Raw genomic sequence first — 18,039 nt, 5'->3', positions numbered from 1 at the left:
GCCAGCGCCGCCCTCGACACGGCCGCCTGCGCAGCCAGGCGGGCGGCACGCTCATGTGCAGCCGCTGCGCGGCGCGCCGAGGGCAGCGTGTTGCAGCGCGCCTTCTCGCGCTCCGCCTCCGCCCTGGCGGCCTCGACGCTGCGCCACAGCTCCTCTATTGTGGCGGCGTCCTCCCGCTGCTGCTGCTCCGCTGCCTCCTTGCACGCCGCGTGCCTGCCCCGCTCCAGCGCAAACAGCCGCCGCGACTCATCCCGCTGCGCCTTGAACGCCTCGGCCTGCCGGGTGGCCTGGTTGACGGTGAGGGCCGGCCGGCCTTGGGACAGCTGCAGCAATGAATGGGCGGGCAAGGGGTGGGGGAGCAGGTTGACAACAGATACCATCCATGGTGGTTGGATGGAGACGCAACGCAGCGCAAGCCAGTTGCACGTGCACGCCGCTACCTGCTTGATTACGCTATCTGCACCCAACCCAAACAGCGCACCCATTGTCTGCATGCAATCTAGCCTCCAATCTTGCCGAGGCGCAAGGCACTCTTACCGGCAGCCACGCGTCAAACCAGTCCACCGCCCCTGCAGAGCACCCCGCCGGCGCCGCCTGCTGAGCAGCGCTGCTGCCTGCGGCGTGGGGCCCCTGCTCCCCCACCGTGACGCTGCCAGCCTCCTGTGCCACGCCGCACTGCTCGCGCTCTGCAAGCACAACAGCGCTCGCGACACCACCGCTGCCACTCGCCGTGGCCCCAGCACTGACCACCCTCGTCTCAATCCCTGAGTCTGGCACCCCGTCGTCCGAGTTGCTGCCTGTCCTGCTCTCATAGCGCTCTGGCGCCGGCACCGCGACGCCCTTCTCGCTGTCTCGCCCCTCGCCGCACCCTAGGCATTCAGCCAGTGCTGCGGCGTCTGCATTCCCGTCGCAGCTGGCCGCCGTGCTGACCGCGCCGGCCACTCCGTTGCCCCTCGCTGGCACGCCCACGCTCTCGCCGCGCTCCTCCCCCTCCCTGTCCTGCGCCGCCACCACGACCACGCCCCCACCCTCGCCGCCCTGGCTGCCCGCGCCGCCCTCCAACGCAGCCGCGGGCTCGCCCTCCGCGCTGCCCACCACCTTGGAGGCAACCAGCGCGCCCTTGGCGGCAGGGGCGCCCTTGCTGCTGGTGGCGGCGGCCGTGGCCCGGGTAGTCTGTGGCTTCTTGGCGGCGGCGTCCTGAGGGGTCAAGCCCGAGCGTTTGCGGGATGGAGCGGGCCGGTCAATGCAGCTTGCACACGAGAGGAAGGGGCTGGCGTGTTGAGACAGGCGGCGCAGCACACACAGCATGTGCACATTGTTGTCAGTGGCGCTTGGCAGGAATACACGCCCTGCATCGGCGTGCAAGACCGCTCTCTGAGACTCAGTCGCATCCGCAACCTGGAACATCTGAGCGCGCAAAACCTGTTGCCGGCCGCCCCTCGCACCTTGGTGCAGGCCGCCTTGTGGGTTGCCGTCCTCCTGCCTCCCACCACCCGGCAGGCCCCGGCGGCGCTGGCGACCTTGCCGAAAGCAGCGGGCTGGTCCTCGCCGCTGCTTGTTGCCTGGGGTTGTTGTGGGAGTCATGTCAGCATCTTGTCCAGAGACCTATGTAGATCAGTGCCTCCACGCAGCCTTGTTCTGGTGTGCACAGAGTTACTGCCGACTCCACCCGCATTCACTACAAGGGCAATCGATGCAACAACCAGGAATATTGCAGACCCACCTCCTTTGTGCTGGGTACCTCTTTGCCAGCGGGCGCCTCGACCATGGTTGATGCGGCGCCGCTGCCCTTGGCGGCGCTGGAGGGAGCCTGTGGTTGCACCAGATTGGGGGATCAGCAGTGGTCCACGCAAACGCCTGCCAGACCAGGCCAAGCAAAGTGATGAGGCAGGCTGCGTTGTCTTGCACGCAAGGCAGTGGCAAAACATACTCACCCGGGTCAGGCCCGCCCACAGCCAACCCTACCTGGGGGGTGCCCTTCTTCTTGCCCTTCTCGCCCTTCTGAGCCTTGTCGCTGTTGTGCCCATTGCCCCTGTTGCCGCTGCCAGCCTGGGGGCCAGCCTTCTTGCCCTTGACCTTGGACTTCACCTTGCCCTGGGCCTGGCTGCCCGCCAACGCCTGCTGTGATTGAGTGTGAGTTTTTGGGCATGTGTACTGCAGCGGGGACCAGCCATACATAAAAAGGCTGGGGGATTTGCCTTGTTCACCTCACTATCAATTTGGCACAATCTGAAAGGGACAGCAAGCGTAACAAGCACTTGCACAGGGTCAAACGAGACTGGCTGGTGTCCATCGCGCCGGACGCGACGATTTAGAAACTAGCCACTCAGAGCACGGCCGTAGGTTGGCCGCCGTCCCAACCCAATTTGTCGCCCATCACGCCTGCCCAGGCTCACCTTGCCATCGCACGCGGGACCCTTGGTCTCCTTGCATGCTGTGCCTGCGTCCGTTGCATGCCCGCCCGTGCCGTCGCCCTCTCCCGCGCTCGCGCCCAGGCAGCCACCGCCCTCGGCCCCGGCCAGCTCCTCTGGCACTGCTGCCATGACCGCCGAGGGCCCCCTGGTCATCAGCACATCAGCGTACGAGGCGCTGCCCCACGACGCTACTGACAACCGGCGAAGAGGGTCGGTGTCTGCCGGGGTGCAGTTGCTGCTGCTGGGTGCAGGCTTGGGGGTGACAGGTGCGGATGTGGCCCTGATGAGGACCTTGATGTGGCCGCTGGAGGCCTGCAGGGCGATATTTAGAGAAAAAAGGCATAATGAGCGGGGATGATGAAATGCATAGCGCAGGTTCAAGGGCAGCAGATGCATCGGCTCACTCCATGGGGGCTGCTGTGTTGGCCCCGCGCCTGACACAGCTTATGAAGCACACCTTGTTTGTGCGCGGCAACGGGGAGCTTGCCGCGCCCTTGAGCCGCGCCTTGCTCACTCCCTTGCCTGCCGGCGCCACCTCCTTGGAGGGCGCAGCGTCGGGTTTCGACGTAGCACTGCTGGCGGGTGTGGTGGGGGTGCTCTTGCCCTGCGCAGCAGGTGGAGCATAAAGCACGGGAGAATGAGGACGGCTTGATGGGTGTCTATGCCCAGTACTCTCAACATGACCCATCACTTCATCAACTCTGAGTGGTTCGTCTACGACAGGCTGAGCTGGCACACGTAGCGGTATGTTGGTGGAGCGGCTCTCACGTCTCACTCAGGACAAACTTTGGTCTGGCGCATGGACTTTTGATGCAGCTACACGCTTGCTTTTCAAACCCGTCCCCACACCTTAGCCTTGGGAGCCTTGGCCTTGGACTCAATGCTCTTGGCGGCCTTGGGGTTCTGTGGCGGCCCTCCCTTTGGGGCCTGGCGGCTGGCGCGCTGAGGGGTCGGTGGAACCTGCGGGTGCGTCGCAGCAGCAAATAGAGGCCCTAGATGAGACAATGCTGGTTCACGCATGAAAGGCAACTAGGAGGAACACTGATACGTGAATTTCTCACTTTAAAATGAGCAAGAGCGAAGATCAGATTGCCGCCTTCTGTGATTCGAGGAGGATTTCAGCTGTGAAGCATGCAGAGGATTGCAACCTGCACCCTCTGCTGCCCGCAGCCCCGGCCCGCCTCACCTCCTTCTCTGCGCCCTCCTTCAGTCCTCTCAGGCTGGCGAAGCTGTTGGCCAGCGGGCTCTTGGCCACGAGGTCGGCGGTGACCTCGGCACTGCTGCAGGGCCTCAGGTCCTGGTGGAGCGGAGAAGGGGTTGGGGGAGGGGGGCAGGGGATGGAGAGGATCTTTGAGAAGGCCATGCATGCGACCGCAGTGTACAGATGCGTCTCAGGCGGTATCGCCCTTGACCTGATCGTCCCACAAGGCGCTTTGACGCTAATGCATGCCCCCCCGCCCCAGGTACACTGGCACCTTCCTTGCGTGAAAGCAGCCAAGCACCATTGCCGCACGCCGCAAGTACACCAACCTTGATGCTCTTAACACCGTTGGCCTGGGTCCTACCGCCCTGCGCGGCAGAGGAGGGGAAAGGTGCGAGTGGTGGTGAGACGTCTCGGCGGTGTGTATGGGGGTTGCAACCTTCTGGGACGGCAGTGCTATGCACTGCAGCGAATTGCGCACTTCTGAGGGGTGCGCAAAGAGGACCAGCTCAGAGTACTCCATGCGCGCGTCCGTATGGGGCGCTGTGGCGCTGCGGGGACGCCGCACACACCTTGTCTGCGTTGCGGTGGCAAGTGTGCGCGGTTGCGCGCGCGTCTGACACCATCTGGGATCCCGGCGTGTCGGTCAATAGCACTCAACACAACGTGGTGGCACTGGGTGCACAGGGGTTACTGCTCTCGTGAACTGATGAGCAGTGGGTTGAGGGGTAGAGGGTGCAGGAGCGCGCGCGCGCATCGCGTCAGCGTGGTGCGGCACGTGACGCGGGATGGTGCATAGGCTGCCGTTCTGCAGCGGAGTCCACTGAAGGGTCACTTATGGTTATGTTGCTTCTAACTTGCAAACAGCAAAGCAGACGGGGCCGCAAGCAGCCTGCAGGGTGCTGAACCCGCTCGGGAACGGGTGGCTGCTTCGCGGGCATAGCCTTAGATGGTGTCCGTGTCAGAATATGCACTCACCTTTGAGTTGAATACAAAGTGGCGAGTAAAGGGACGGCGAGCTATTTGCGGCCGTGCTTTCGCCAATTCCCTTGTAAGTCGGAGCTGGGGTCCAACGTCCGAGTTCGAAGTCTAACGAGATTTGCCAGGGATCAAGATGTTGGATTGTAGATGCTTATGCGACCTTGTGCTTCTGGAGCGCTGAGTGCGTGTGTTCGTCTGCAGGGCGGTGGTGCAACGCAAGGTGCTGGTAGTGCGACCGTGCGAATTACGGTACGGTACGCATGTTGGCAACGCCAGCCCTGCATGCAATTCAAGAGGAGATGCTATGATCAACTTGTGCCGGGGACATACAAGGGGTGGCGGAGTCTACAGCAGCATGATCCAAACGTTGACCTGCCCCTGCACTCACCTCAGCAGGCATGGAGGTCGCCAGGTACTCCTCAACATGCACCTCGCTGCTCAGGTCAGTTTGTTGCAGGCGCCTCCAAAATGTCCGCGGGACACATATGTATGATTTACAAACCCTAAGCCCACCAGGTCCTAAACGACAAGTTTAAACTCCTTGCATCCCGCTGGGCGCGCTCACATGCAGGCAGCGCCAACAACCTGCTGGTGCACACCAGCAAGACCACGCAAGCGCAAGGAAACACATCAAATGCCCCATGTGCAGGGGGTGTCAAACAAAGATCACGGGGCACAGTGTACAAAGCCCTCGGTAACTAGCTAAACACACATCACAGCAGGCTCCAGATCTCGTTGGCAGTCTCAAACGGCGTGCGGCCGCCGGCATCGATCGTCACGGTGCGCAGCTCGTGGCTGCCCAAAGGGTCAGATATGGTCGCCTTGTGGACGGGCGCGTTGATCGTGTCGAGCGCAAACGCCAGGCCCGTGATGTGCGCGTACAAACTGATTTGGTGCCTGCGGGTGCGGCAATCAACAAAACGCGGTGGCCTTATGTTGGTTGCAATTTTGGCATGCATCTCTTGGTAATTCATCTGCCGCAGGCAAGATGCCTCCTCTTCCAGGCTGCAGACAACTTGGGCTACCTGCATCAAAGAAAGCGACTTCGATGACCAACTCACACTTTGCGCGGCTCCTCCTCCGCCGCCTGCTGCTGCACATCTGTTTTGCTCGTTGCCAGCTGCTGCCGCCGCCGCTGCACCTCCAGCCGCCGGTCTGCCGCCACCGTGCGCAAACAGAGGCACGGACACAGCAGGGATTGCGCCAAGGCACATGGCGATGTTTGAGGTCTGTGCACACCCGACATAGCCACGCAATGCAATGGACTAGTCAACGGGCAGGCAGCGATAGGCACCTGCTGCAAGTTCAATAGGCGCACCCGCTACACTTGAGCAGGCCGACCACAGGCTTCCAAGCTGCGCAACCGCATCCACAAGGCCCCACTCATCTTGTGTCCTCGGTGATCTGCGTCAGCGCTGCCTGGTCCGCGCGGATGGCCTCATTGATCCCCGCCACCTCCCGCTCGTGCGCCGCCTTTGACTCGCTGTAGTCTGCAGCCGCCTCCAGTCCCTTGATCTTGGAGGACAGGGCTGCGGCGTGGCGGCGCGCGCGTTCGTCTGTGGCATGGCCGGCCAGGTGGCATCGCTGCACGGGCGGTATGCTGCTGTCATACCGTCTGACAGCTGCTGACCGGCACAGCGTCCTTGACAGGCGGGGGGCGCTTGCGGCTGCCAGCAGCTGTGTGTGAATAGTACCTGCTGCACCTGCTGCAGCGCCCCCCTGTGCCGCGCACCTTTGATGATTTGTTGCACCTGCTGCTCCCGCTCCACCGCCGCCGCCAAGGTGTCCACCACCATGTGCTGGACGTCCCGGATAGCATCCGTGTCCTCCTTGCAGCCAGTCTGGTAGCTAATGATGAGGCTGTCCATCAGCTCGTGCGTCTCACGGAACGCATCCATTGGATACTGGAAGCCTGCGACTGTGTGCGGGATGCAGCACTCGTTGTTGTGTTGCGCGCAAGCAGCACAGCGCCACTGCACTTGAGGGCCACATCGGCTGAAACGTTTGAGCGCGGGGGATCTAAGCACAAGAGCCAACTGTTTGAGCAGCTCTTCTAGCTTTCTCACCCGCAGAGGCCATCTTGGCGTCAATTGGTTGTGATCTAGGAGGTTTATGCGCGCTATCGTATCTGTGGTACAAACGACAATTTTTACATGTGGCGGGGACACGGTGCGGCAAACACCGTGCAGTTGTTTGTCACAACAGAGACAAGCACCTGCCAGCCCTTTTGAAAGTTGTGAGCACGAATGCGCGCTCCTCTTGTGTTGATGTTGTGGATCAAAGCTTCTTACAATAAAAATATGGCCTTTACACGACCTTCAGGAGCAATTGCAGCTCAACGCTCTGAGTGACCGCCTCCATCACTACGTCAGTGGCAGCAGTTGGCTTTGCCTCCTGCACCCATCGGGAGCGCCGCAGCAGCTCCGCGAGAACAGGTGCGCTATTCATGAGACGCACGGACAGCCTCAGACACCTCGCCCACGCCGGCAAAACGGCGTCTGCGTCCCACCAGAAACCCAGGGCCTGCGGCACGATTGCCTTGATTGCCGCTCCGCCATCGACCCGCTCCATCTGCTCCTGTCGGCGCTGCTGCATGGCGTCACCCAAGTGACACGCCCACCCGACCTCGAGCGCCCACGCCACCGCGTCGCAGCCCGCCGCCACCAGCGGGAGGGGCAACGGCTGCTCGTCCGTCGCTGCCGCCTCGCCCGCCACCGTCCCCTCCAGATGCTGCGCCTGCTGCCGCCGCCGCCTCCCAGCTGCATCCAGCTGCTCACCGGCCGCGCCCAGCACGAGCGCCACGACGGTGCCGCACGCGACGGCCGCCTCTGGGCGCGCGCCCAGCTGCTGCATAGCAGCAAGCAGTGGAGGCTCCCCCGCCGTGACAGGCACAGCACCTGTCGCACTAGCTGCCTCGACCTGCAGCCGCCTCGCCGCCGCCCAGGCCGACAGGGGCGCCACCAGCGGCAGCACACGCTGCGTCACTGGTCCAAGGCCGTCATGTCCTCCGCTCTTCGCGCCCTTGGCTTCTCTTGAGCCGCTGCCCTCGCTGCCGGGCGCAACCAGGGCAGCCACGCTGCCGTCTGCATCCAACACATCCAACAGAACTTGGCACGTGTCAGCCAGCGCTCCCTCATAGCTTGCCGCGTCGGCTGCGCCCACGGATGAAGAGCAGGAGGGTGACGACCAGGGCGCCTGAGCTGACGCAGCCGCCGCAGAATCGGCGAGCGCGGCCGCGTGTTGTACGAGCGCCGCAAGAGCCTGCTGAGAGTTGGAGATTTGCTGCCGCCACGCCGCACCCCGCTCGCCACCCGCGCTTGTCAACTGCAGCAACGCCGGCATAAGGAACGCCGCCCCAGATGCCATGCTGGAGTTGCCCCCGCTGGCGTCTGCGCTGCTGCCCCCGTAATCCGCACAGTCCACTGACAGCATGAAGGGCAGCAGCTTCAGGACAGCTTCGCTGTGGGCGTCTGGCACCTCTGCAAGGAACCTGGGTTGGGCAGCGGTATCCACAAACATGGAGAGTGGAGTAAACATGGCATGATTGATGAAGAATTAGTTGCTGGGCTCATACACTGTTGAGAACTGGCAGTGGTCATCGCTGATGCAGCTAAGTGGTGCCTTGAGGAAGCCGTCCAGGTGCTGTGATGCCGACTGCCCACCTCACCTGCCCAGGACCCTGATCGCCCCCAAGACAAGGGGGTCCTTGGTGGCTGTGCCCTCGTGCTGCTGCTCCATGTACTCGAGAAACTCGAGGATGACCTGGTGCAGCAGTCCCAGACAGAGCGGGTGTGGTACGGGTTGCCATAGGCGGGAGAGATGCAGTACACAGCGGGCAACAAGCGTGTTCACGTCGAAGGCACCGGACACACGGCAAAGAGGGAGGCAACACAGCTTGAGTGACATGCTGTACACAATGCATCACGGCGCCGCTGGAGAAAACCTGCTGGAGGAAACAGCAAATGGGCGGCGTCCATTGCGATGAGGCCGCCGAGGACACAACCCCCGCCCCACGCACCTTTGCAGTCTCCCCAAGCCGCCGAACCAGCTGCCCCGCCGCGGCCTCCCCCAGCACGGGCAGCCGTGGCGGGTCGCCTGCGGGGTTGACCGCATCCAGGTCAGCCAGCTGGTCCATCAGGGCCGACTCCTCTGAGACAGCACTGGTTAGGGCCTCCAGCAGCAGGTAGCAGGCAGGCAGCTGCTCGGCGGCGCGCCGGCTCGCCGGCTGCCACGTGGCGGCGTGGCCGGGCTCCGTCGCTTGGGGGCTGGGCGCTCCTCCGCCGCTGCCCTCAAATGGCTGCTCGGTCGCCGCCGCCATCCCTTCGTTTTCGTCGCCGCTGCTGCCCTCCGCCATCTCATCGCCGCCATCGTCCGCCTCCTCCACGCCCGCCTGCCGCCCCTCGGCCCCAACCTGTGCAGCCACGGCCGCTGCGCCACGAGCCGCGCTTGGGGCCCTGCGGTCGGGCACGCGCGCGTCCTCATCCATCGCGTCGCTCAGCAGCAGCGGTGCCTCGACACACAGCACCTCTGTCAGAACAGTCAAGAACCGCAGCTCGTCTTCATGCGCCGTCGGCCCCGCCGAGTTGGCGCCCGGGAGCAGCCACCGGGGCCCGAGCAGATGCGTGGCAGCTGCAGCCAGCTGCAGCGCTGAGCGCTTCTGGACGTCCCCGACGCGGCTGGCGAGCAGGCGCGCAAGGCCGGCCTTGAGCTGCGACGGCCAGGGCCGGGGAGAGCGCAGCAGCACGGCAGCGGCGGCGTCGCCGCCGCTGCCAACCGCGGGAAGCAGGAGCAGCAGCGCGTGCAGCGCCTCCAGTTGGCACATGGCTGCATCCACGCTGCCGCAGCCCACTGCTGGGGGCGTGCTGCCAGTGCCGGGGCTGGTTGCAGCGGCATGGCCGCCGCCGCCGCCGCCGCTGCCGCCCTCGGCGCCGAACATTTGGGCCAACAGCAGCACCGCCTCTGCTGCTGTACTTGGCGATGATGCCAGCAGCTGCTGGCGCTTCCCAGCTGCCATTCCTCCCAGCAGCAGCCCCACCAGCCGCACAGCCATGAATGCACGCGAGGACGCCGCGCCCGCTGCGACGCCGCGCCGCAGTGCGGCCGTGGCCGCGGCGACGCCGCCGGCGGCCGCCGCCTCCCTCGCGGCCTCAGCGCCGGCGGCGCCGGGGGCGCTGCAGGCCGCGAGCACGCATTCCAGCGCATCACCCTCGCTGTCCGCCTCGGCCCCCTCTGCAATCGCGTCAGGCACGCCAGCAACTGTTGAGCCCAACGCACGGCTGACGCCGCCGGCCGTGATAACCGACAGCAGTTCAGGCAGCAGCGCACGCACGTCATCGCCGCTGGCCAGCTCGGGCACCCTGCAGGCTGCACCTATCACCGAGAGCGCCAGGCAGCACTGGAGCGCCTCCTGATCTCCTGCATGCTGCTGTTGCTGCTGCTGCTGCTGCTGCTGCTGCTGCCGCTGCTGCTGCTGCTGCCGCTGGTGCTGCTGCCGCTGCTGCTGGCGCCGGGTCAGCGGCAGCAGCAGGCGACAGAGGAAATCGAAGCCGACCGCCTCGACCGCCTCTTTGATTACTGCATCACCGCCGTGGGCCAGCAGCTTGGGCACGATGAGCAGGCCCACAAATCTGACGAGTCGCAGGACGGATTTCGGGGGGTGATGCATGGTTGTGGTGAGAGTGGCGCTTTCGCTGGGCCGTGCAGGGCGTCAGCAGGTTGCACACGATTGAGGTTCCAGCCAGACACATGGGTATGCACAGAACAGGACACGGCCTTTGAACGCACTTCTTCTCATTGCTATGGGACCCGAGGAGCTCCAAGCACTGGCGCCAGCTCTGATCGAAGGCCTCTGGGCTGAGGGGTTTGGGTGGCGGCCGAGCGACGGGCTGCGTTGCTGCAGCAGCTGCACCAGCAGGTAATGGAGCGCCACCCACAGCACCCACGACAGCGAAATCCTTCGCAGGCGTGCCAGCAAAGAAGCCGCGACGCATCCCTCTCGTCCCTGGCCACCTCTACAGGAGCACGCGACAATGAGAGTCGGCGAGGCAACGACAAACCAAAGCACCGGCACAAATCTATGTCTTTGCAAACAACAGGGCCATACAATTGTATTTGTGGTTTGTATTCAAGGCGAACGCGCCCGATATGCCGCGGGAAGAGCACTCAGACGATGAGGGTGATCTGGTCGAGGTGCGACGGCGGGTGTGTTGGCGCACGGCACGCAAGGAGTTGGAGGATGGCGAAGTGGTGACCGCACTTCGCATGCTCTGCAGTGGAACTTGGGCTATGCAGAAATCCCAGAGCGGCCAGCGGACCTGCTGCGCCACCGCTTCCCAAGCAAAATCGGCGGCCGTCCGGTGCGTTGGCGCCGCATCAGACTTTGGAATCCACCTTGCGCTGCGCTACACTGGAATGAGGTTCTTGGTCGCTGCTCGTGCTGCGGCTGCACTTGCCGGCCGTGCGCTCGTCGCCGCCGGCCGGCGGAGGCGGTGGCAGCAGCTCTTCCTGCAGCGGCCGCTGCCCTCAACCCACTGCCATCCCCGTGACCCACCGCCATCCCCATCGTCCGCAACACCACGCGCCGCCGTAGGCATGGCTGGACCCCGTGCACCTGCCCAGCCGCGCCCAACTGACGTGCGGCGCCACGGGTGCGCCGATGCGCTTTTTGCTGCAGGTGGGCCGCTGCACCCCTCGACGCCCTCCTCCCAATGGGACACTCAGGCACTCGCCCTCCGCCCCTCCCATACCGGGGCCTTCCACCAATTTCGGTACCGTTTGCGGCCCTCCCGACCGCAGGTCTACAGCCCGCTGGATGACGAACCCTGCGCCTTCCACAGATCGCTGTTCGTCTTCGCCTCACAGCGCGGCGACAAGCTCGCGGCCGCCGGCGCGGTGCGCGCGCTCAGGTGCCAGCTGCCGCGCGACAACCCGTACTACCCGCCCGTCGCGCCGGGGCCGGACGACTTGACACCGCCGCAGCTTTCGGTGGGTCGCTGCGCCGCGCACCGCCGGTTTGCACACATGTGTGTGGTGCTGTCGTTCAATGGCGGGGATTGCAAAAAGCAAGGTTTGGTGATGTCATATTGATAGGTGCGGTAGGGCGGCGGTTGGAATCGCTTTGGCGGCATCTGGATGCACCGATTTGTGCGTTGCTTGGACGCATCCCGCTGCTGCAGGAACCAGACGCGGCCGCCGCAGCAGAGGCAGACCCTTGGGGTTCATATGCGGCCGAGCGCGCGGCAGCGGCAGCGGCGGCGGCGGCAGGCGCGGGCGCCGGCCCCGCGTCAGCAGCAGCAGAGGCGGCAGCAGCGGGTGCGGCCCCAGCGCCCGCGCCCGGCGGCGGCGACGGCAGCGGCGGCGGCGACGTGAAGTTGTTCAAGGAGTTTGAGTTGGTGGTGGAGCCAGAGCCCGAGGAGGACGAGGCCACCCCCGAGGTCCAGCGGTGGGTGCCCCCTGCGCACCCGTACACGCGCCAGCGGCCGTGCATGCGCACGCACGCACGCACATGGTTGTCGTGCGCCTGAGCTTCAAGGTAAGCAGAGAAGACTGATTTGGATACTAGGGAGGGCATCAAGCCAAGGGCCCCGTGCCCACGCGCCCAGCGCCCGCCTCCGCCGCCGCCGAGCGCCGCCCGCCGCCCGCCCGCGGGCCGCGCCTGACGTGCGCAGGGTGCTCGACAGCTACAACGCGCGCGTGGCGGAGGAGGGGGAGTACGACGACGAGGAGCTGCCGCCAGACGTGCTGGAGGCGCTGGAGGACAAGGGCCGCGCACACTTCGCGGTGCGCCGCAGCGGCGGCGGCGCGGCCTGGGCTGGGGCGCCTGCATTGGGGCGCCTGGGCGCCGCACCAGGAGACCTGGGGCCTGCCCCAGGCACGGCTGGGGCCTGGGCGCAGCCGGCGCGCAGCAGGCTGGGGTCGACGGCGCGGCTAGATTACGGCGGTGGTCTCGAGCCAGTCGCAGCAAACAGCGACGCTTAATTTGTGGGGTCCCTACTCCCCTCTACCATACCTCACCCCCCCCCCCCACATACACACACACACAAGCACGCATGCAATCACTCCATATTGACTTGCGCTCACGCCGTGCGCGGTCGCAGATGTTCCAGGCGCGCTGCGCGCGCGCCCCTGAGCAGTGCCTGCGCTACTGCTTCCAGGCGGGCGCGGCGCCGCTGTGGCCCAGCCGATCGCGGCGGCCCAAGGCGGGCGACATCCCCCCCTGCCCGCACTGCGGCCGTGCGCGCCAGTTCGAGTTCCAGGTGGGCTGGCCTGGTGGTGCGTGCATGGGATCTTGCCAAGAGGTAGATGCTAATGTGTGCCTTTTCGCCCGACAAATGCAGCAAGTGATGAGACAAAACTATTCTTCACTTTGACCTGAGGGTGGCGCAACAGCCACGCCTGCTGACAAACAGAGAACCTGATGCTGCCATTTACTGCCAGGGAGTGGGTGTGGATGTGACGCCGAGTGCACATTGCCTGTAATTTGCCCACCTTGTGTGAGAGGCACCGGACCGTCACCCAGGGTCCCCATTTTGCCTCGCCTGCTCCTCCCACCCACCACCACCAACCACCACCGCCCATCACCCGTCCCAACGTTCCATACGCTCCAGGTCATGCCACAGCTCGTCAGCTTCCTGGGGGAGGATGACGAGGACCCCCAGGCACCAGACTGGTGCGTGCGCGCACGCTCGCCATGACGCTGTGCCGCCGCGTGCGGCCTGGGGTTAGGGGCCGAAGAGGGGCCGCCGAGCTTGGTGCTTGCCCAGGGCCTGTGCTCGGCTGCGTGCCGACGCGGGCGTGCACGTTCTCCAACGCACGGTTTTCTGAGTCTTTCGCGTCCGCACTCCTCTCGCAGGGGCACGATCGCGGTGTACACCTGCCCGGCCAGCTGTGCAGTGGGTGTGCAAGGCGGCGGCTCGGCGTACACCGAGGAATTTGTGTGGGTGCAGCCGTCGTAATACATGCAGCCGGGGGTCAGCGATGACGGCGCCGCGGTGGGGGGGGCTCCTGCGTGACTGCCTCGAAACGTCTGACTGCTCACCTGATCATGACTCGAACCTGTTGGTGTAAGTTGGTGTAACAGATGGACAGGCCCCCCTCCTGCGACATGCATGACATCTGCTACAACATCTCCAAGTTTGCTTCCCGACCCGTGCATGTGCGTCCTGTTGGCTGTGTACTGTACGAAGCGTGGCGCGCACAGGCAGCGTCAAGCATCAACCTGGCGGCCCGCCGTTGGGTGCCTCAGCGGGCGAGGTGCCTTGCGTCGGTGCTTCAATCGCCAACTATGGCACCTGATCGTGCTCACCGTACCCCAAATCTACATGCTGGCTGGAAAAATCCCCGATGACTCTCCGCGATAATTTTCCGACAGCTTCGAAAGGATTTAGCTGGAGGCCGCGTCAGGGAAGCCACTTTTAATTTACCACCACCAGCTTTCAACGTTTATCACCATGCTGACGGCTCGCCCCCTCGCCACTGCGCGCCCCGTTCGGGCTGCCCGCGCCGTGGCTGCCCGCCCCAGCGCGCGCGTTGTGCGCGTCCGTGCTCAGCCGGTAAGCCTGTGGGCCCAGCCTCTGCGCGCGCCGTGCCTTGACGCCCCGGCTGGCTTCTCGACGAAGGGCCCAGGTGCTCTGCCTGCTTGTCGCGGGCTCTCATTGAGCGTTGCGCGAGCGTGAACACGAAGCTGATGGCGTGGGCTCTCTCTCCGGGCTGCGTGGCGCTGCACAGGAGCAGGCTTCTTCCCTGGAGGCCGCGATCAAGGAGGCTGAGGAGACCTGCGATGGCGGGCCTGCCGGCGAGTGCGCTGCCGCCTGGGACAACGTGAGTACTCTCGGCGTGTTTTGAATGGGCGGGAGGGGGTTGGCAGGGCTGCAACGGCGTGCCCTGGTCAGCGACCCCGTGCGATCTCAACCCGCCACTCCGAACTCCCCGTCTCAACCGCCCGCAGGTCGAGGAGATCAGCGCGGCCATCTCTCACAAGAAGGACGCGGCGGTGAGTGCAGTCGACTGCGGGGTCACTGGCAGCGCAGGGCTCACCAACAGCAGCGGCTCGAGGCGCGAGTGCGGGGTGCCTCAGTGGTGATGCGTCAGTTGCAAGTCTTACGCACACCCCCGCCCCCATCCCTCAGGCCAACAGCGACCCCCTGGAGGCGTTCTGCGGTGGGCAGGCTAGCTGTGGCCGGTGGATAGCACTGCCAGCCACTGGGTCATGTTGCGCCCATGAAAGGCTTGTGGTTGTATTGTGCCGGGCCTGCTCAGGCACCAATGCACGGATCGCAGCAGGGCTTGTGTGTTAATCTACAGGAAAAAATGCGCGCACTTATGTCTCTGCCCTGCGGTGCCAGGCTGCGACCTGGCCCTCTCGCCCCTGGCATGGCACAAGTCTCACAGACAGCCGCGGGCCAGCCTGCAGCGAGGCTCGGAATACTTCTTGCACACGCACGCACCCATTATCGCATCTCCATGCCCTATTTGATCTCCCTGTTGCCTTTCAGGTGACAACCCCGACGCCGACGAGTGCCGGTGGGTGCCCCATGCGTCCTGCAAGGGTCTGTTCGCGCTCTGGTGACATACACCTAATACCTTATCCACGCCTCTGGATAATGGCCCGTGCAGCTGCCATCGACGCCCCGGAGGCTGACCCCCGGAGCTGCCATCAATGCCCCTGCTCTCTCGCCCTGTCCCAGCCTTCAATAACCACACGTTTGTCCCAATGCCTCCCTCGACATGCACACTGACATCGGCCCCCCGCCCAACCGTCTCCCGCCCCACCGCAGCGTGTACGAGGACTAAGCCCCACCGCAGCGTGTACGAGGACTAAGCGCAGCTCTGCTGGGCTTTGCTTTTGAGAAGACCTGGCCCTTCTCTTGTAGTTTTGGAGTGCAAAAGCGACGGCTGCACGCACGCGGCAGGCCCAATTCCCGCCAACTGCTGGAGCGCAGGGAAGGGCGGCGCACGGTATTGGCTTCAACAAGGCCATGATGGATGGCGGCTTGTGTGGGTTTTGGGACCGGCCGCGGGGTCACGCCGCTTGACCCACTGAAACGCCCGCCACTGTGTGGCGTGCCTGTCTTTTGTGGTGGCGTCTGCGGCACGTCGTGTATTTGTGCCCGTGCCGGGCTGACCTGTAACTGCCATTCGTGGACTTCTCTAAAGGCGCGGGACTGGCATGTGGAGGGGAGTGGGAAATCTGAATTCAAGTTTGAGGAACCAGCGAAGGCGCTGAAGTTGCAGACAAGCAGGCAGCGCGTGTGCGTGATTACGCAGTGCTAAATATGATGATAGAAAAGGGAACATGATGACAGCCTATCTCGGACACACTCTTTCTTCTGCTTCCCTATTATTATGCGGCATAGGCTCAAAGGATTCAGTGCATGGCAACCCCAGCTTCAAAAGCCAGCACTTCAGCACAGCAGGTCAGCACAGACCCCAAAGAACAAACTGCTCAACACAGGAACTCCGCTCTTCTTCACTTGTGACTCGCTAGTACATCATCGACAACTGGCGCTGGCCGAGATGACTCACTAGGAGCACCATCACCCCACCCGCACACAGCTGCGTTCCGCTCCTGCCCCGCCTCTGTCCTGGGCAGCGATCATCACTGAATCACACACTTCGCCATACAAGGCACCCAAGGGCTTATGAGTTCTGACGCTGCTGTTCGACTGGACTTGCGACTTCTTTTGCAAACCGCTTGTGACTTTTGGCATCTCTCCTCATGGCTGGAGGCAATCACGATGTATCAGAGCGGGTCATATGGCACCAACGAAGTAAAGATTGTCACAACGCACCCTTGACCACATGACGTGATGCACATGCAGTCACCGCAAACTCATGTGCCGCAAGCAGTTGTCGCTGCTGCCATCCAAGCACCCCCTTCGACACAGTGCATGAACAGCAAGCGCCGAGGCTGTGCAGCGAGCCTGTGACAGTGCCCTCCACGAGCCTGTTGCGGTGCCCTCCGCGGGCGCATGCGGCAAGTTACTCTGTACGTTTGCAGGTGTGCGCGCTGGGTCGATGCTGTTGTTCCTTCACCTGTGGCATCCTGCAAGGCACCATTGCTCCAAAATTGGCCAGCGTCTTTCTACCTGCGTATTCTACTCCATCACAGGGCTTTGACATGCTCTCAACAAAATTCAACTTCTCAAGGGAGGATGCGGTGCACCACGCTTGCCGCCGCCACCACTTGCGACTCTAGCTCGCCCATACTGGCCACTCAAACCTTTGTCCAGCTGGCCATGCATCAAGGAAGTGACGGCTGCAGCAGGCTCGACTAAAAATGGCCAGGCACGCGGGTGATGGCAAAGCCCCCCACTGGATGGCAAGGGCTCAGTGATACCCAAATTTGCCCTTGCACCAGACCAAATCCAACTGCGCAATACAGCCGTGGGCAATCGGAGGGACTAAGCGAGCAGCACTGCGTTTGCGGGCGCCTTTGCCAGGTCAATGTGGAGGTCAACACGCCTAGAAGGTCAGAAAAAGTATAGGGGGTGGTGCACTTCGGCATTTGGTACACACAGGCAGCGCTGTGGGTGGCAGCCGCCATAATAAGGTGCCAACTTTGCACATGCAATGTAGCACACGACTCCAGCATGTGTGCGTCTCGTGTGTGGTCATGGTGCGGTCAGATTACCACAGAAGCGCACAAGGCCTGCCGCCAATCAGTCGAGTAGTCAGTCACACGCGGGCAGCAAAGTCAGTTGATCACCAAGCCTACATCTGCGCCACCTTGTGGCAAGTCGAACTGCTATGGGGCTTCCTACATGTCTGTGACGCCCTCCTGTTGTTGATAGTTATGGGTTTCCAGCGTGTTGTGGTGCTCCCCCCTTGCCCCACATCCTCAGCAAACCAGCTCAGATATCGCCAAAGAGCGTTTGGAGTGCGTCCAGCTGCTGCCTGCACGCCTCCACATCCGCCCGCCAGTCAAACAGCCCCTGCGAAGCCGCGCTGATCTGCTGCGCCCCAACCGCCTGCTTCACGGGATGAGCGCCTTGCAGGCCTGGGAGCGCCGGCAGCGGCGGCATCGACAGCAGCGGCGGCGGCTGCAGCGGCTCCTGATCGTCGCTCACGCTGTCGCACTCCTCAAACGTGTCGCCTCCCCTGTCAAACTGGTCCATCGAGCGATCTCCCCCGCGCCCGAAGCCCTGCTGTGGCTGCACGGGGCTCTGCCGGCCGCCCCCCGCCGCGTCGGGGGCAGCTACCGCGCCGCGGTCGCGGCCATTAAAGCTGAAGGCGTGGCCAAGCTTGCTGGCGCCCAGGCGTGGGGAGGCAATTGCCAACGGCGACCCCGCCGCGCCGCTCCGCGGGCTGCCCCGGGTCAACGACCTTGGGCTGTTGCGGCGCCCCTGCTGCTGACTCAGGGCGGGCTCCGGCGCGGCTCCGCCCGGCCCTTTGTCCGCCCCGCCCGGCAACATGGCCGCCTTGAGCGCGCCCGGCGCCTGCGCG

General features: G+C 64.1%; 7 protein-coding genes across 7 annotated transcripts in view; 3 read left to right on the top strand and 4 right to left on the bottom strand.

The window, feature by feature from the left end:
- MNEG_2743 (hypothetical protein) overlaps positions 1-4,138 on the bottom strand; it is a gene marked incomplete at both ends in the record, with an annotated part of 5,239 nt that extends 1,101 nt beyond the window's left edge. The window contains 11 exons of the mRNA XM_014048787.1: positions 21-323; positions 538-1,197; positions 1,446-1,562; positions 1,724-1,810; positions 1,966-2,121; positions 2,397-2,726; positions 2,929-3,018; positions 3,264-3,374; positions 3,601-3,711; positions 3,945-3,983; positions 4,097-4,138. Coding sequence (XP_013904241.1) covers positions 21-323; positions 538-1,197; positions 1,446-1,562; positions 1,724-1,810; positions 1,966-2,121; positions 2,397-2,726; positions 2,929-3,018; positions 3,264-3,374; positions 3,601-3,711; positions 3,945-3,983; positions 4,097-4,138 — 2,046 coding nt within the window. The remainder of the gene's footprint in view (positions 1-20; positions 324-537; positions 1,198-1,445; positions 1,563-1,723; positions 1,811-1,965; positions 2,122-2,396; positions 2,727-2,928; positions 3,019-3,263; positions 3,375-3,600; positions 3,712-3,944; positions 3,984-4,096) is intronic.
- A 1,841-nt stretch (positions 4,139-5,979) lies between these two features.
- On the bottom strand, positions 5,980-6,494 carry MNEG_2742 (hypothetical protein; the record flags this gene model as incomplete). Its single annotated transcript, XM_014048786.1, has 2 exons — positions 5,980-6,125; positions 6,329-6,494. 2 exons carry the CDS (start codon positions 6,492-6,494, stop codon positions 5,980-5,982), a joined length of 312 nt encoding a protein of 103 aa, XP_013904240.1.
- Positions 6,495-8,259: 1,765 nt separating this feature from the next.
- MNEG_2741 (hypothetical protein) lies at positions 8,260-10,261 on the bottom strand (the record flags this gene model as incomplete). The annotated part of the gene is made up of 2 exons (XM_014048785.1): positions 8,260-8,358; positions 8,615-10,261. 2 exons carry the CDS (start codon positions 10,259-10,261, stop codon positions 8,260-8,262), a joined length of 1,746 nt encoding a protein of 581 aa, XP_013904239.1.
- Positions 10,262-10,740: 479 nt separating this feature from the next.
- Positions 10,741-12,573, top strand: MNEG_2740 (Programmed cell death protein 2; the record flags this gene model as incomplete). The annotated part of the gene is made up of 6 exons (XM_014048784.1): positions 10,741-10,785; positions 10,869-10,952; positions 11,186-11,269; positions 11,392-11,580; positions 11,772-12,037; positions 12,198-12,573. The coding sequence occupies 6 exons, from the start codon at positions 10,741-10,743 to the stop codon at positions 12,571-12,573; spliced, it is 1,044 nt and encodes a 347-aa protein (XP_013904238.1).
- A 119-nt stretch (positions 12,574-12,692) lies between these two features.
- Positions 12,693-13,550, top strand: MNEG_2739 (Programmed cell death protein 2; the record flags this gene model as incomplete). The annotated part of the gene is made up of 3 exons (XM_014048783.1): positions 12,693-12,851; positions 13,203-13,264; positions 13,448-13,550. The coding sequence occupies 3 exons, from the start codon at positions 12,693-12,695 to the stop codon at positions 13,548-13,550; spliced, it is 324 nt and encodes a 107-aa protein (XP_013904237.1).
- A 495-nt stretch (positions 13,551-14,045) lies between these two features.
- On the top strand, positions 14,046-15,387 carry MNEG_2738 (Calvin cycle protein CP12; the record flags this gene model as incomplete). The annotated part of the gene is made up of 6 exons (XM_014048782.1): positions 14,046-14,147; positions 14,323-14,415; positions 14,543-14,587; positions 14,724-14,754; positions 15,090-15,117; positions 15,372-15,387. 6 exons carry the CDS (start codon positions 14,046-14,048, stop codon positions 15,385-15,387), a joined length of 315 nt encoding a protein of 104 aa, XP_013904236.1.
- Positions 15,388-17,447: 2,060 nt separating this feature from the next.
- MNEG_2737 (hypothetical protein) overlaps positions 17,448-18,039 on the bottom strand; it is a gene marked incomplete at both ends in the record, with an annotated part of 2,067 nt that continues 1,475 nt past the window's right edge. Inside the window, one exon of the mRNA XM_014048781.1 lies at positions 17,448-17,841. Coding sequence (XP_013904235.1) covers positions 17,448-17,841 — 394 coding nt within the window. The remainder of the gene's footprint in view (positions 17,842-18,039) is intronic.

The sequence above is a fragment of the Monoraphidium neglectum genome (assembly GCF_000611645.1).
Source record: "Monoraphidium neglectum strain SAG 48.87 unplaced genomic scaffold scaffold00320, whole genome shotgun sequence".
NCBI lineage: Eukaryota > Viridiplantae > Chlorophyta > Chlorophyceae > Sphaeropleales > Selenastraceae > Monoraphidium > Monoraphidium neglectum.
Note: the sequence above shows the minus strand (reverse complement) of the source record. Positions and strands in the feature narration are given on the sequence as shown.